This window comes from Malus domestica, chromosome 15 (assembly GCF_042453785.1).
Source record: "Malus domestica chromosome 15, GDT2T_hap1".
Lineage (NCBI taxonomy): Eukaryota > Viridiplantae > Streptophyta > Magnoliopsida > Rosales > Rosaceae > Malus > Malus domestica.
The window spans coordinates 2,440,036-2,456,174 of NC_091675.1; the positions used below are offsets into that span (position 1 = coordinate 2,440,036).

Sequence of the window (16,139 nt, forward strand, 5' to 3'; positions counted from 1 at the left end):
TTTTACCAATTTAATTTTTCACATTTTGTTTAAATCATTATTATCTAATAATCCGGTGCCGTATAAAGATGTGTCACAATTCACAAAAAGGAGACGACAAAGGCACAATCGTAAATAAGGAAAGAAGCGAAGGCCATTTTCGTCTACAAATCCAGCCGCCGTTCTAATAAAACCTATCATTTGTCCGAATTGCAGCCCACTCTGCGATTTTCTGGCGATTCCAAATCCACCTGCTCGTGACTCGCGAGCTTCACTGGCTCCCTCTCTCACTCTCTCTCTCCGGCAAACCACCTCCGAGCTTCCCCCACAAACCCTAATTTTCCCAATCCCCAAATCCCTCCGATTCTGTAACCCCACCTTTCAATTCAACCTTCCCGCCGCCGATTCACCGTCGTCAACCTCCGCAATGGCATTTATCGCTTGCTAGGGTTTCCTAGATCGATCCGGTCACTCTCCGAAAGCGCACTGCATCCCTACCTCACCAACCTAATCAAATTCGTACTTATGGCTATCCGCGTAACCCTCAGCTTCTCCGGCTATGTGGCCCAAAACCTAGCATCCTCGGCAAGCCTCCGCGCGGGGAACTGCCGAGGATTTCAGGAATGCTGGGTTCGGTCTCGGGTATTCGGATCCAACCAGAAGCCCGATCTCGACCCCGCCGTCCCCGTCCGCAATTACCAGACCCAATTTTCCCGCTCGAAGCATTCGACGGCTGCCGTTAAGCCCTTGCCGTCATTGTACACCGCTCTCGCCGAGGAGATTCTGGGCGAGAGCTGCAAGAGCCCGATCGTGCTGGGCTTGATCTCGCTTCTGAAGTCAACGGCTATCGCCACCGGCGTCTCTTCGGCTCCGGCCTCTTTGGGGATTTCGCCGTTTAAATCCGGTTCGGTCATGCCCTTTTTACAGGTCTCAAAGTGGTTGCCCTGCAACGAGTCCGTCCCGGTGTCGATAATGAAGGAAGTGGATAAAGGTGGAACGTTGTGTGTCGATGACGTTGCAGAAGCCTCGCAGCTCTCCAAGAAAGACATGGGCAGGACCGGGTTTTTGTCGCGGTTGTTGAATTATTGCTCGGAGGACGCTAAGGCTGTGTTCACTGCTGTTACAGTCAGTGTATTGTTTAAGTCTTTCTTGGCTGAGCCCCGATCAATTCCCTCCACTTCAATGTACCCTACTCTCGATGTTGGCGATCGCGTTTTGGCGGAGAAGGTAAGCCATTGTTAGAATTTTTGCCTTTTTTAATTAGTCCAATGTTGGCAATTTGATTGATTGATATTTATTTTAGTATTGGTTAGTACAAGTAAGAACTGTGAATTTGAATTGGGATATGGAAATTTAAGCTTGCAAGCATTACTTGGTGAATTGACATGTGGATAATTTTCTTCTGTTGGTGTCTGAAATCGATTTCGCCTAGTGTCCATCATGCATTATATTCTCAAGCAGAAGATAGTTCGGCTGATATCTTTTCTTCTTTTGATGAATCAGGTTTCATATTTCTTTAAAAAGCCTGAGGTTTCAGATATAGTAATTTTCAAGGCACCTCCAATCTTACAGGTAATGTGTATAACTACGTTTTGTAAGAATTTTCGAATGCACCCTCAGTTACATTTTGTAATAAATTTTTGCAAGCGGTGCTGACATTTTCTTCTTCTGTTTTGTTGTGTACTGTGTAGGAAATCGGTTATAACTCAACCGATGTATTCATCAAAAGAATTGTAGCTAAGGCTGGAGATTGTGTTGAGGTATTAATCTTCGCAGTTCAAGGTTATAAGTTTATAGCTCAGGCAGTGTGTTCAAAGAATGGAAAATTTATATGCCATGACTTTTGACATGTTATTTGCTTGGATTTCTATTGCACAGGTCCGCGATGGGAAATTGCTGATCAATGGTCTTGTTCAGAATGAAAATTACATATTGGAGCCGCTCGCTTATGAAATGGATCCAGTGGTAGGTGTCCTCTTCTGGCATCTCATTCATTTCCTTTCCTTCAGTTGATTTGCATATAGAGAGACATTGACGATTGCTTACAAGATTGTTACCTGCTTGCTTGATGTTGCAGCTTATTCCAGAAGGCTATGTCTTCGTAATGGGAGATAATCGCAACAACAGCTTTGACTCTCATAATTGGTAAGTCCTTAGTATTGCACATGAAGATCATTATCCTTCAAACTGAATTGTTATATCCTTGTAACCAAAAAAAAAATTAGCACTTCCCTGAGATGTTGATGTTGTTTACTTCTTGTTTTCAGGGGTCCACTTCCTGTCAAAAACATTCTTGGCAGATCAGTATTTCGCTATTGGCCTCCCTCCAAGGTGTCCAACACCATGCTTGAACCACAAGGACCAAGTAACGCCGTTGCGATTTCTTGACCAGTTGCCCTGTGTTTGCAGGAAGGAGTACCTCAGAATACATTCTTATTCTCTTTATCAAGATAGTGAATTTATTTTCACCACCCTTTTGGCTCATTTTCGAGCACTTTGAACATGCTTCGGATGGATTAACTTATCCATCGGTCTGTGAATCTTGTATGAAATTTAATCTTACTCTAAACAGGAGTGGCGAAGAAAAGAAAGAAAGGTGGAGCTAAAGTTTCCATTTTGTATGATTCATCAAATTATTTTGTTCTTATATGTTGTGGGAGGTTCAGCTGCCATGCATGAGGTTTCAGCACCTGTGAGGAACCAAACATCCGAAGGAAGGAGAGCATTTATCTGGAAATACAGCACCTCTCGAGTCGGATGCAGGTCTGATCGCCTTAGATGGTTAACGGATGTTCGCCGCAGATGGTTCTTTGCGATAATGCTGAAAGTTACCTGTTGCCTGTAGGCTTTGCTTGCTTCCTTTGAAGCGCATCTCTGTAAAATGACGTCTCTGGAGTTTTTCTTTTCCATTTTATAAGACGCATTCTTGTTCTGGGTAAATCGTTTTTCGTTAGTAATTCAAATCAAACAATGCTCGTGATTTTGTAGATCGGATTTTACTTCTTCTTGTGCTAATGCCTGAATGGACCAATTTCACTTCAATTCAGCCCAACCTAACTTCATCTTCGAGTAAAGTTTCTAGTAAAAGATATGTAAATCAAGTTCTTTTACTAACTCAAGTGATAAAGCGCGTTTACTTCAGCTTATAATTCAATATTAAGTCTTTTTAACCCTTTTTGTTTGAGCATTGAAAAAAATTCTAATCTAGTTATGGAATTGTTGTCGATATGTCATTGATAAAAAGACATCAACATGTTTACTTATGAAGAATGAACAGTTTGATACATAATGGATAAGTTATGAAATAAAAATTGTTTGATAATCATTTCGCTTATTGAGTCAAAATTTTTATTAAACATGCACAAAAGTTAGAAGACTAATCAAGTTCAAATCTCATCCCTACTCAATAAAAATAAATAAAAGATAATACTATCCACACACTTATTTTCATCTTTGGAACACCCTTGTTAATTCATCGCCATTGATTTTTTTTTCAATTCATTTAATTTAATGACCGAAATTAATAAGAGTGTAACAAGTAAAAATATGTTCATGGATAGCACTATCCAAAATAAAACTAATAATAGCAACCAAAAGAAAAAAGAAAGTGGCAGATAATTAAATGGAAGCGTCTGACCATCATTGGAACCCAAAACGCAAACATGGCGGTGGTGGGGGGTCAGCAGGTGAGGGAGCGGCACACGATCCCTTCGGCTTAAGTCAGTCGTTGACGAATCAAAACATACACAAAAGACGATGAGGACCGGCGGCGCCACCGTCTCCCTCCTCCTCCTCCTCTACCTTCAGTTTCCACTTCAATTCATTCTCGCTTTCAATTCTTCCTTTCTCAACGACGACACCCAGATCCTGCAGGTACTCTGTCTCTCTCTCCCCTCGATCTCGTCTCTCTCTCTCTCTGTGACTATTAATTTCTACTTTTCTTTTCCATTTTTGTGAAATTTGAAGGACGTGTTGAAGCAAATCTCGGCCAAGCACAAGTGGGTTTTGCAGGACGTCAGGGTCTCGAGGCTGGATGTGGACAGGGTCCGATTCGGGAGCGCCCAGCGGTACGAGTTTCGGGTTGGATTCGGGAAGATCCACGTTGGCGTCTTGTTCTCGGACGACGTTGCCTCCTGGAAGAAGTTCAGGAAACCCAGAACCCATTTGGGCTCTCTCGTTCAGGACCTCAGCTCCATGGCGGTTGTCGACACCTTCGAAGTGGAGGGTCCGTTTGAGTTGCGGGTCGGCGGCGCTCACGAGCTCTCGCTTTCATTGCAGGTATGCTAAAATTACAGAATTCAACGCTTAATTGAACTTGAATTTCAGAATTCTGTTAATTGTCTTGATTGGTTCTCATCAGTTTACAAACGATTCCATAAAAAATAGAACTTTTTTCAGTAAATTGTCACCAAACCGGCACTAAACGAACACGGAAAAACTTGTCTATTCAGGCTGTTTATTGAACCATGTATTGAGAATTCGTAGAAAGTTCTATATGTGCATATTTCCCAAGTGTTTCAGAAGTGTTTTTGATTAGTGCTCACTTGTTGCTCGTTTGGAGTTTTCGGACAATTTCATACACAAATAGCTCGAGCAATTTAGGCAGTGTTGAACACATTATTTGCGTTTATATATTGTAGATGAACGCTACATATAGTGGGTTGAAAAGGATTCTTGTTGGTGAAGGCATAACTGTGGAGGTAAGCAGAGCGATCGAAGTCTCTGTGTTTCATGCGTCTGATCTTGGTTTATCAGCAAATGGCAGTGGTGCTGTTAAGAAGGAGAGAAGTGAGTTTTGGCCCATTGGGCATTCATACTGTGCACCATTAGTTCCAATTCGTGTTTTAGGGCCAGCAACGTTGGTTGCATACAAGACTCGAAATCATGATGCCCACATTGAAACTAATTTTATATCCAAGGAGATAGTTGAATTGTTGCCAGAGAAGTGCTACAGAAGTCAAGCATACAAGAAGCGGCCTTGCCCCATTGGTTCTTTAAGTTTGAGGATCTCTATGCTGGAAAGGATTTGGAAAGGCTTTCTTGGGGATAGAATTCGCCAGAACCATTCGTCGGGATTTGTTGAAGGAAAAATCAAAGCCTCAACTATTGTCCGCTTCAAGGTTGAGCTGGAAAGGGTTTTTCGGAGGATTGGTGAGCTCCATGAAAAGGAAAGGTGGAGAACTAGGCCAGCTGTTGAACGGGTTTGGTTTGAAGTTTTGGCGAGAGTTGAGTTAGAGAGGGTTAAGCCTCTCTTTGTTAAAAAGATTAGGCCCTTCGTTGTAGCCGATTCAGTTGCGTGGAGTAGTTTGACGTCAAATATTTCCTTTACCAAGTTCGGATCTGTCCTTGTCCCTCCAGAGGCTTTGACACTGGATGTGAAGTGGTAGAGTAAACTTGTTGTAAAGCATTCTTGTTTGAGAATGTTTTGCAGATTAAGGCGACAACGCGTTGTTTGTGCCCTTTCGCTTCTTCTATAAGATGGATGAAACAGTACATGTCAATTGTTAGGTAACACGCTCGATTGCTCCTGTAAATAAATTGTTAATTAAGAACAAACGTTATACAGATTGATGACTTGATACTAGTATGATCTTATTTTGCTTTCAACTATATAATCTGATAGAGTCAGGATTTTTGGTGGATTGTTGCCTCTCCGATCGCTTGAGTCTCATTTTCATTGCATAATCTTTTTCCTTGATGAGTTTTCGGTTTCGGTTTCAGTTTCAGTTTTGGTGGAGACTGACTCTATGTATGTTTGGATGAGAATGGCTGGTCTATAATAATATGTAACTATAATAGATAATGATTCCCGCACTCTTGTTTCTGGAGTGCGGAAATCATTTCCCTTATCATTTGCCCTTCATTTTTAAGTTTGATATCATGTGTTATAAAATGCATTGTTTCATAAGATGGGGTCTCTTAATAATGTAGATGATTATTGCTTTTCATTACAATATATACTAATCATCCCCTTAATCCTAGCAAACCCTAATTAGACTTTAACCATTTCAACCTTTCCATTGTAATCACCTTCCTTAATCACTTCCACCTTTTTGTACTTGTACCAAGGTGCACTTCATTTTTAACTGAACTATTTCTTCAACTTGTGTGACTGACCTTTTATAATTAGAAAGAAAAATACACTTGTGAGGACTGTAGAATGAGATTTTTGGAGTGCTAATAATAATTCCCTTTAGTTATATACAAACGTTTTCATTCTAAAAGCACTTCAAAACAAGTATTTCAGTAGTTTCGTCTTTCAAATTGAACTCGAGTAAATTTGTAAGCATAGACAACCTCAATGTGCCTGAATTGATCTGTTCTCTGAACATTTTCATGTTCTTCACCGGCTTCTTTGTCATGGATCTCATGCAACTCCTCGTTATTCTCAGGAAATCGAAGTTTTCAGTTTCTGTGGCAACCACACGAACCTAAACAATCAAGAACAAAATTAATCAACCTCTAATTAAGCATTTACGAACAAAAAGTACCTGCTTCCTAACTCAAACGCTGTCATTTTCTTTAAATATCACCGTTTGACATAAATTTGAGATTAATTACCAGTAGGATACAAAAGAGGGGCCTGATCCAAACCACAAAAGTAACACCAAAATAAGGCCCAATATGGCGAACTTTTTACGCGGCTAAGCCCAATATAGCTTACTTCTTACGAGGTCGTTGCGACCCGCTCGAATCCAACTGCTCCCTCTACTGTCTTCTTCCCCCACTTGGCTTCGCATCGATTCGTTTAAACCTGAAACCGACCACCGACACCGACTTTCCGAAACCTTAGTCCTTACGTCTCGTATATCCCCGAAACGAACATCCGAACAATCTTCTCGCTGCCGGAAGCACGGCAAACATGGATCTGCGAGAAAGCATCATCAACCAAACCGACGTCGCACTGGGGCTGACGAAGAAGCTGCTTCAGACCGAAGGCAAGCAATCCAACCTTGTGTACTCGCCGCTGTCCATCCACGTGGTGCTGAGCCTGATCGCGGCCGGGTCAAAGGGTCCGACCCAGGACCAGCTCCTCTCGTTCCTCAAGTCAAAGTCCGCCGACCACCTCAACTCCTTCGCCGCCGAGCTCGTATCCGTGATCTTCTCCGATGGGTCCCCCAGCGGCGGCCCCCAGCTGGCGTTTGCGAATGGGGTTTGGGTGGACAAGCCTCTCCCTCTCAAGCCTTCTTTCAAACAGGTGGTGGACACTTCTTACAAGGCCGCTCTGGCCCAAGTCGATTTCCAGACCAATGTAAGCTCCCAAACCCTCTGTCCTGTCGTTTCGATTGTTTTTTCGATGCTGCTCATGATCAAAGTCTTCAATTTTTTCGATTCGATTAGAGATGTTTGTTCCTTTTAAGCTGCGAGTGTTGAACCTTAATTGTATGCCTGCTGATGCTCTTTTATTCTTGCTCCAGTTTGTTGCATTTCAACTAATTATTTCCTTTCAGTAATCATTACTGTTTGTGCTTGTGATTGTGCATACCTTAGCCGTTACGGGATCGTATCGAAGTTGTGTTGTTCATTGCTGTTTGTGGTGGTAATTGGTTAAGAGAAAAGAGTCAAAAGGCCCTTGAGATCACACAGCTTCTGGTCCATCATGTTCTTATTTTGTTTTTGGATCATCTTGGATTTATGATTGAGAATTGAGTTTTTTCCGCATTTTCCCTTCAACTTGTACTCCACTGCCGATTTCTCTTTGAACATTTTGACTAAATTCCGTGTACGGCCTCACATTTCATGTACCTTAACGAATAACTAATCACGATTGATGACCGGAATGTGACTATTTTGGATTGAAAATTTGGATGGAATGGGGGCAATCACAATGGTAGGGGGAAAATTGGCTATTTTATTAGTTCTAGAGAGAAATTGGCCAAAATAAAAGGAAAACTAATGAAAAGGGCTTGAAAACTTTGAGTTTTAATGATTTGGACAAAATAAAGGGTAAAGTGAATAATTCCAGGATTGACATTTTAGTGTAAAAAATGTGGTTTTTCGTTAAAGTGAACAGTACTGGGTGCTTTTCGTTAAAGTTCCCCAAAATAAAAGCTTAGGGGAAAATCGTCTGTTGGGTACAGGTTCGGGGGGAAATTGGCTGAATACTTATGCGATTAATTATTGAGGTAAATTATTAAAATTCTGAATAGGGTAAAGTTTTTACGTTTCTCTAGTTGGCAGGATTGGCAAGGAACATAATCCTGCTGGTTTAATTCCAGTTTTTGTGTGTGTGTGTGTGTGTGTGAAGCATGATAGAATAAGAATGGTACATTTCCTAGAGTTGCTTTGCCTTTGTTCTGCCTTTTCATGTAGTTGTTATAGCTAATGTTCGTCACTAGGTTTCTAGTATTGAAGTAATGTGTAGGGCTGATATCATTGTTTTTTCTAACTCGTTGTAACGGTTGTTGGTGCTCAAGGCTGCTGAAGTGGCGTTGGGAGTGAATTCATGGGCTGAAAAGAAGACGAGCGGACTTATCAAGGAGGTACTTCCTCCCGGGTCAGTTGACAGCTCAACCAGGCTCATATTTGCTAATGCATTATACTTCAAAGGAGCTTGGAATGAAAAGTTTGATGCATCGACTACAAAAGAGCATGACTTCCACCTACTCGATGGGAGCACAGTTAAGGCACCCTTCATGACCAGCAAGAAGAAGCAGTATGTAAGTGCCTATGACGGTTTCTCAGTCTTGGGGCTTCCTTACAAACAAGGCGAAGACAAGCGGCGCTTTTCCATGCACATCTTCCTTCCGGAGGTGAAAGATGGGCTGCCAGCTTTGGTTGACAAACTTGGTTCTGAGTCTGGCTTTTTGGATCGCCATCTTCCCAAAAGCCAAGTTGCAGTGGGCGACTTCAGAATCCCAAAGTTTAAGATCTCATTCGGGTTTGAAGCTTCCAATGTCCTTAAGGGTCTGGGACTGGTGCTGCCTTTCGGTGGTGAAGGAGGTTTGACAGAGATGGTGGACTCGCCTGAGGGAAAGAACCTATACGTTTCCAGCATATTCCACAAGTCGTTCATCGAAGTGAATGAAGAAGGCACAGAAGCTGCAGCTTCTTCTGCCGGCGTTATAAAACTAAGGGGTATTTCCATGACAGTTGACTTTGTGGCTGATCGTCCATTCCTCTTCCTGATCAGGGAAGAAATGACCGGAACAGTTCTGTTCATCGGGCACGTGCTCAACCCTCTTGCCGGCTGAGTGTTATATGATTATATCCCCTGTAAAAGACAACGTGTGTACGTAGAATAATACGAGACTTTAGTATTTCATATGTATGAGCATCGTATAAATGTGCTGTATTTTATTATTACCTAATCACCTGTACCTGCAGCAGTTGTCTTGTTTCGCCCATGCGGCGATTGTTGTTATTTCTGCCACGGCTTTTATCTATTCGTAGAAAGGTAGTGTTATTTACTTTCTTCACATTCACGCATAATTTTTTTAATTTTTAATCGTAAGATCAAATAAATTAGAAGAAGATAAAAGCATAGAATTACATGTGGTGTGTAGAGGTACAAAGTGTTTGTGGATACTGTAGAATACAATAACAATTAAGTTTTATTTTACAAAATAGGATTTGCTGTATGAATCTTAAAAAGCAATTGCGCTCAGTTTTGTTCCAAATCTTCCGTTAGCTTCAAGTATTTCATATCTTTCTTTAAAATCTCTTTCTATATTTTCGTAATTCTTTCTCTATTCGTTTTCTCTCGAAACTCCATCTTATATATAATTGCATCTTTTAACTGAGATCGCCGAAAATCATGATCCCTATATAGCGTTCAAGTGTCCAAACCACTCTCTACTAATCTTGATTTTGAATACTTTTTTTATGCTACTCATTTGTTTGACTAAAAGAGGTTTAATTCACTTGAATTTTGGTTTAGTGTTAACTACTAGTCCTAAGTTGACAATTACAGTACCTTAGTTTCAGACAACTTCATTTGTGGGCACATGCCTCTAGTCTAAGATTCGTTTAGAATTTTCACAATTTTTATATCAAATCGTTTCAGAATTTTTATTCGTACCTTAAAAGTAGTAATTAACTACACATTTTCTTTTTCTCTTTTTTTAGATTTGCATAAAAGACCTTTGAAATTGTCGATAACAACTTCCAAACTCTTTAACATAGCATCGGACGAGTATCCCTAACTGTAGCATGATATGTATATATGCCTTCGACGCTCCTTGCTCGATACAATTTAGTGTATGAACAATAGACTACGTGTTTTTGCGATCACACGCAAAAATCAAGACCATTTGTATAATACTTAAGCCTATCTGCGGTCCCATCACAGAAAGAAGACCTCATACAGTGGATTGTGGACAAGAAATTCTCTACTGACTTTAAATGGAGCCCATATGGCAATAAAAAGGATTATCCACAATAACGATGTTGCAATCGTAGTCCAACTTTATCATTCACGTAGAAATTTAAAGTTCTTTTTGATATGTTGTTGATTTGAAATGCTGAAAATCATTTTCAATCAATAGTTATTGTGCGAGTCATTTTCGCATGATTTGAAATTATTTATTATAATTCTCAGCTGTGATTACCCACGTAAGATACTTCACTACATGAAAACATGGTTATGTTAAAGAGACACGCTATATATAGATTATTTCAAAGCAGAACTCTCGTGAACTCTTTGTTATCTTATATTTTTTATATAACTCCCGTATCAATATTAAAAAAACATCGCACCAAAAATATAAAATGACAGAAGTTCATAGAAAATTTTATTTTTAAAAGTGTCTCTTCAACATTTATCTACATTAAAAAAAAAAAAAAGTAACTGGAGCACCTGCTGACCTCGTTCGAACGACGGCGTGGGTTTCACGTGGCTGGCGCGAAATTTTAAACCGTTATATATTGTTAGTTATCTCTCTCTTGTCACGACTCTCATCCCTTGCGATGCCGCAATGTCACATGCACCCATCGTTTGGTTTCTATATTACAATAGTGCCCCCGTGGAAACACAATCTAATGCAATCTAAGATGGTTGCTAAAAAGTGATTTGAAGTGGGAAAAGATTAAAAGGCCGGGTTTGGGTTGCTACCGAAACTGTTTTACCTAACAAACATGTCTAGGAAAATAATTTTAGGTTGGTACTTTGAAAAGGAATTGGATTCCATCCGAATCTATTTTGTAGAGGTACTAGGAATTATCACATCTTAGCCATTTATCATGTATCGTGCGGTAAAAAATTATTTGATTTTTTATTATTTAAAATTAAACATAAATAGTATCTGACGAAAATTGACTACACCATATACCATGAATAGCTAGGATGTGGGGATCCCTAAGATCCCCACAAAGTGAATCCTGAGAGGATCATCTTCCCTTTGAAAAGTAACATATTAAAAACATGATAACTTTTGTTTATTATCACATTTTCTGGTTAAATCTGCACTTAATTTCTTAATTTTCAAATTTGAAGGATGAGTCATCCTAAACAATGTAAATATTTTTGGATTTTTGTTCTTGACTCATATTAATACTTTAATTTATTTATACTATAGGAATGGAAGAGTCTGAACTCATAAGGTAATGAGTACATTCCATCCTTTAAAATTTTTCAAATTAATATTTGAAACACAAATTTGTTAGTTTGAATATTTACAAAAAAAACTTATTTTCGTTAAAGAATGAGATATTTACACTGTATATACAAGCGATACTAAAATATGATATTTTAACAGAATCTTGATGATATATGATCTTAAAATTTAATTATTTAAGCAACTTTTTGCATATGTTAATTTGAGAAAGTTGTCTATAGTATGAAAATATAAAGATTATTATGGCTGTCCACATCTTTCACAAAACATCCATCCCACACCACATAACGAGAAAGAGAAATCCATCGAAAAAGGCAGGAAAACGAGAGGGAATTCCAGCTTTTGATCCATTGAATTATATCCTTTCTCTCCCCACCACCAAGGTCCCAGCTGAAAAGAAAAGAATGGCACAATCGTTATTATCGCAAAGGCAATGTCTAATTGTAGCAAGTTCATGGTTTACTACGTTGCAAGTAAGTGGAAGTTCCTCGAAGAGTGCAAGAGACCCATAAACAATATAATGCTTATGCTCCTCAGAACACGACAATCAAAACGTAGTCTATCTCTTCGCTTTGATTCAAAAGACAGGAACTTTCTCTTTCTTTGCATCCATTTAATTCAATATTTTTCGTTTCGTACTTTCCTTTCATTTGCTCGGAAGAAACCAATCTCAAAGACTTATTTTTTGTTGAGAATTTAGTTCAGTCCCATTTTTTTATATATATTTATGGTGTCGGTGGTTTGTCAGAAGTGTTAGTGCTTCAACCGAGAAGAAGAAGAAGCTTTCAGTCTTCAGAAATTCAGAGAAGAGAAACGGAAGGGGAAGAGTGAAGGAAAAGCAAATCAAAAGATGGGAGAAACTGCTCCGCCTCCTCCTCCACAGGTGGTTGCTCCGCCGTCTCAGATGCCTCTTGGGGCGGCGAGGGGTCCTACTTGGACTCCAGCTGAGCAGCTCCACCAGCTTCAGTATTGCATCCACTCCAACCCCTCTTGGCGTTAGTCTCTCTCTCTATATCTCTCTTCTTTCTGGGTTTCTATATTTTTTGAAATCCTGCAGGAAAAAGTTTATTAAAGTTGTGTCTTTCTTATGGGGTTGGTTTAAAAGTGCAAGCTTTTTATTTAGTTTACTAGTTTGCATGTCTTAATTTTTTTCCTATTTCTGCAGATCGCTTTTACTAATTTTGATTCGGTTATCTAATATTGTGTTCGAATCTTTAAGTAGTGTATTAGTTCTAATCAAATAATAAGCATATGTTTCACAAGAACCCTAACCAGTTCAGCTTATCCTGCAAGTTACAAGTAATTGATAAAAAGGTCGGACCCAGTGCACAAGGCCCCCGCTTTACGCAGGGTCTGGGAGAGGTGAATGTCGGCTAGCCTTACCCCCATTTATGGAGAGGCTGCTCCTAAGTCTCGAACCCGAGACCTACCGCTCATGGGCGAAGGCACTTGCCATCGCACCAAGTGCGACCTCTTTACAGCGGAATTTTAGATGTGAATTTCCCTTGTAAATCTTGATCTAATGCAACAAAATTGCTTCTAACAATCGAATTTTACAGCGGAAGCATTCGCACTCGCTTTTCAGCACTATATTGTGATGCTTGGATCCATAGTTATAATTGCCAGTAGTCTCGTGCCTCAGATGGGTGGGGATCATGTAAGTTATGTCCTCTATACCATAAAGTTTATAACATACCGGTTAAGATTAGGGATCACACACGTAGCTTTGAATCCGTGATGTTAATGTTTGGATTTTGTTCTCCCTTTGATTAGGGTGATAAAGCCCGCGTGATTCAGACGATGCTGTTTATGTCAGCAATAAACACTTTGATTCAAACATTCCTTGGAACAAGGCTTCCAACGGTGATGACTGCGTCATTTGCTTTTACTCTGCCGGTGTTGTCAATCATCAATGATTACTCTGATCGGAATTTTAGAAGTGAACATGAGGTATGTATTGAAACACGTTATTCAAAGAGTATAAATCACATGAATTACTTCTTAAATTGCTATAAGAAATTTCAGTTATAAACTTTGGAGCTGAAAATACATGGATGATGAATGTGTGTGATTGCAGAGGTTTGAGGTCACAATGAGAACGATTCAGGGATCTCTTATTGTATCTTCCTTCCTCAACATCTTCATTGGGTTTAGTAAGGCATGGGGGAACTTCACAAGGTACTAAATTATTATCTCAAGAGTGATACTTGAGGCCTCAACCCGAAGTTCTATGTGTTCTTTCTTTATCATTTTCTAACTGTCATGGCTTTTTTTTTCTCCTCTATGGCTCTATCAGATTTTTTAGTCCAATCGTCATTGTGCCAGTGGTTTGTGTAGTCGGTCTTGGTCTTTTCGCACGTGGCTTTCCACTTGTAACGTCTCTAACAAAACAATCCATTTCTCTCATGTCAATCTTAAGAATATTATCAAAACACTTATCTCACTCTCTTTTGTTGTACACAGCTTGCTAACTGTGTGGAGATTGGTCTGCCTATGCTGATCCTGCTCGTCATTACTCAACAGGTAAATTTTATCCGATCTGCCACTTTTTGTTCTTTGAATAAATGTTCTAAGTTTAACATGACAATATTGTTTGGGCAGTATTTGAGGCGCGCTCTTCCTAGAGCCCATCACATACTTGAGAGGTTTGCTTTGCTTCTATGCATTGCGCTTGTATGGTCATTTGCTGCTGTCCTCACTGAGGCTGGTGCTTATAACAATGCTAAACAGCAGACTAAACAAAGTTGCCGTACAGATCGCTCTTTCCTTATATCATCTGCTCCTTGGTATGTAGTATGTCCAAATATTGAGGCTCTCTTCTTGCGTAATAAAGTTAATAAATTCCCTTCAGAAAAACTATCCTTTTCATGACACATTGTTGTTGTTGTTTCAAATTAAGGATTAAATTCCCATACCCGTTTCAGTGGGGTGCACCCATTTTCCGAGCAAGCCATGTATTTGGGATGATGGGAGCAGCCATTGTTACATCTGCGGAGGTCTAGTATCCATTCTATACAATTTCTTATGCTCTTTTGACTATTTCATAACTGATAATAGTATCTCAGATCTTTAATTTGGTTCAGTGTGTAGTTTTTGATTCATTGAATAATATCTTTTCTTGCAGTCAACTGGAACATATTTTGCAGCAGCGCGGCTTTCAGGTGCTACACCCCCTCCAGCAAGTGTAGTGAGCCAGAGTATTGGCCTGCAGGTGTGATTGCAAATTGTCATGCCGCACCTTTGTCCCTCTCTCCCCCTTGTCCTTCCCATATCTCAGTGAATGATTTAAAATAATTCAATAATATGTGGTTGCATATGTTCAAATGCAGGGTGTTGGCATGCTGCTTGAAGGAATTTTTGGCGCTGCTGTTGGTACCACTGCATCCGTGTAAGAAAGCCTTTTTGCTTGACATATATGTTGACATTCCCTTTCAATAATTTTTCCAACATCTTGCTAGCTACCAAAAATGTTGGATATCAACGGAAGAAAGTTTGCTAACAAAGAATAGGAATTCACTCATTTTTTGGAACGTGTTGCAGTGAAAATGTTGGCCTGCTTGGATTGACACACATAGGGAGCAGGAGAGTGGTGCAGATTTCAACTGGTTTCATGTTCTTCTTCGCTATATTTGGTCCGTTCTTTCCTTCTGTTTGACATGTCACACCGTGGGGTTACCGCATTGTGTTTTGACAGTGTTAATTTTACGTCTTTCAGGGAAGTTTGGCGCTTTCTTTGCATCGATTCCTTTGCCGATATTTGCTGCCATGTACTGTGTTTTATTTGGAATTGTCGGTGAGTGATTCTATTACCGTTTCTAATCTTCTTAGGATCATTTAATCACCAAAAGGGGCTCACATTTGTTTCCTCTTATCTGCAGCTGCTGTTGGGATCACATTCATTCAGTTTGCAAATAATAATTCCTTGAGAAACATCTATGTTTTGGGTCTTTCCCTGTTTCTTGGGATTTCAATACCTCAATATTTTGTCTCGAACACCAGCCCGAATGGTGTCGGGCCAGTTAAAACAGACGGTGGATGGGTAAGTTACACATAGACCAATTATTACATATGGTGTTTGGATTTCTTTACATGTTTTATTGATGGTTTTGTTTATCTGAAATGCTACATCATTTTGATGGCTGCAGTTTGATAACATATTGAACACCATCTTCTCATCGAGCCCGACAGTGGCGATAATCGTGGGGACGCTGCTGGATAACACGCTTGACGCGAAGTATGCCGTTGACGACAGAGGACTTGCATGGTGGCGTCCCTTCCAGAGCAGGAAAGGAGATGCTAGAAATGAGGAATTTTATAGTCTACCTGTTAGGATACGGGAGTACATCCCTACCAGATTTCTCTATTAAGTACAACAGAACATGTTCATAAACTATGAGCAGGTCTAATTTCTTGTTCTTTTAACTGTTTATGTACATGATGCGAGGGTTTGTTATTAATACATATAGAACTATGTATCCTAGAAGCCCAAAGGACATGAAAAACAGACTCAACAACAAAAACCCTTGATAAAAGGCCATTGCCTCTTCCCTTTGCCCCATGGTTGTTAATATGGTTGGAAGGGAAGAAAAATGAAAAGGGCAATTC

At 39.8% G+C, this 16,139-nt stretch overlaps 4 protein-coding genes across 4 annotated transcripts; all 4 read left to right on the forward strand.

The window, feature by feature from the left end:
• The first annotated feature begins 72 nt into the window (after positions 1-72).
• On the forward strand, positions 73-2,966 carry LOC114821684 (probable thylakoidal processing peptidase 2, chloroplastic). Its single transcript, XM_070814087.1, has 6 exons — positions 73-1,206; positions 1,483-1,551; positions 1,671-1,739; positions 1,858-1,944; positions 2,057-2,124; positions 2,247-2,966. The coding sequence occupies exons 1-6, from the start codon at positions 505-507 to the stop codon at positions 2,365-2,367; spliced, it is 1,116 nt and encodes a 371-aa protein (XP_070670188.1). The 5' UTR covers positions 73-504; the 3' UTR covers positions 2,368-2,966.
• A 616-nt stretch (positions 2,967-3,582) lies between these two features.
• LOC139192266 (protein TUNICAMYCIN INDUCED 1-like) lies at positions 3,583-5,563 on the forward strand. Its single transcript, XM_070814086.1, has 3 exons — positions 3,583-3,852; positions 3,946-4,257; positions 4,620-5,563. The coding sequence occupies exons 1-3, from the start codon at positions 3,736-3,738 to the stop codon at positions 5,364-5,366; spliced, it is 1,176 nt and encodes a 391-aa protein (XP_070670187.1). The 5' UTR covers positions 3,583-3,735; the 3' UTR covers positions 5,367-5,563.
• On the forward strand, positions 4,620-9,308 carry LOC103441625 (serpin-ZX). The gene is made up of 2 exons (XM_008380312.4): positions 4,620-7,231; positions 8,397-9,308. Exons 1-2 carry the CDS (start codon positions 6,842-6,844, stop codon positions 9,171-9,173), a joined length of 1,167 nt encoding a protein of 388 aa, XP_008378534.1. The 5' UTR covers positions 4,620-6,841; the 3' UTR covers positions 9,174-9,308.
• Positions 9,309-12,384: 3,076 nt separating this feature from the next.
• LOC103441635 (nucleobase-ascorbate transporter 3-like) lies at positions 12,385-15,901 on the forward strand. Its single transcript, NM_001328975.1, has 14 exons — positions 12,385-12,529; positions 13,094-13,191; positions 13,308-13,484; positions 13,612-13,712; positions 13,831-13,906; positions 13,998-14,057; positions 14,136-14,320; positions 14,434-14,530; positions 14,659-14,745; positions 14,864-14,922; positions 15,075-15,166; positions 15,250-15,327; positions 15,413-15,573; positions 15,680-15,901. Exons 1-14 carry the CDS (start codon positions 12,385-12,387, stop codon positions 15,899-15,901), a joined length of 1,638 nt encoding a protein of 545 aa, NP_001315904.1.
• Positions 15,902-16,139: the final 238 nt, after the last annotated feature.

Bases quoted from the DNA above. Each gene is read 5' to 3' on its own strand.
- LOC139192266 (XM_070814086.1), top strand. From the start codon at position 3,736: ATGAGGACCGGCGGCGCCACCGTCTCCCTCCTCCTCCTCCTCTACCTT. The intron at 3,853-3,945 runs GTACTCTGTCTC...TGAAATTTGAAG, and splicing joins ACGACACCCAGATCCTGCAG to GACGTGTTGAAGCAAATCTC. The intron at 4,258-4,619 runs GTATGCTAAAAT...TATATATTGTAG, and splicing joins AGCTCTCGCTTTCATTGCAG to ATGAACGCTACATATAGTGG.
- LOC103441635 (NM_001328975.1), top strand. From the start codon at position 12,385: ATGGGAGAAACTGCTCCGCCTCCTCCTCCACAGGTGGTTGCTCCGCCG. The intron at 13,192-13,307 runs GTAAGTTATGTC...CCCTTTGATTAG, and splicing joins CTCAGATGGGTGGGGATCAT to GGTGATAAAGCCCGCGTGAT. The intron at 14,923-15,074 runs GTAAGAAAGCCT...AACGTGTTGCAG, and splicing joins GTTGGTACCACTGCATCCGT to TGAAAATGTTGGCCTGCTTG.
- LOC103441625 (XM_008380312.4), top strand. From the start codon at position 6,842: ATGGATCTGCGAGAAAGCATCATCAACCAAACCGACGTCGCACTGGGG. The intron at 7,232-8,396 runs GTAAGCTCCCAA...TTGGTGCTCAAG, and splicing joins AAGTCGATTTCCAGACCAAT to GCTGCTGAAGTGGCGTTGGG.
- LOC114821684 (XM_070814087.1), top strand. From the start codon at position 505: ATGGCTATCCGCGTAACCCTCAGCTTCTCCGGCTATGTGGCCCAAAAC. The intron at 1,207-1,482 runs GTAAGCCATTGT...TTGATGAATCAG, and splicing joins ATCGCGTTTTGGCGGAGAAG to GTTTCATATTTCTTTAAAAA. The intron at 1,740-1,857 runs GTATTAATCTTC...TCTATTGCACAG, and splicing joins AGGCTGGAGATTGTGTTGAG to GTCCGCGATGGGAAATTGCT.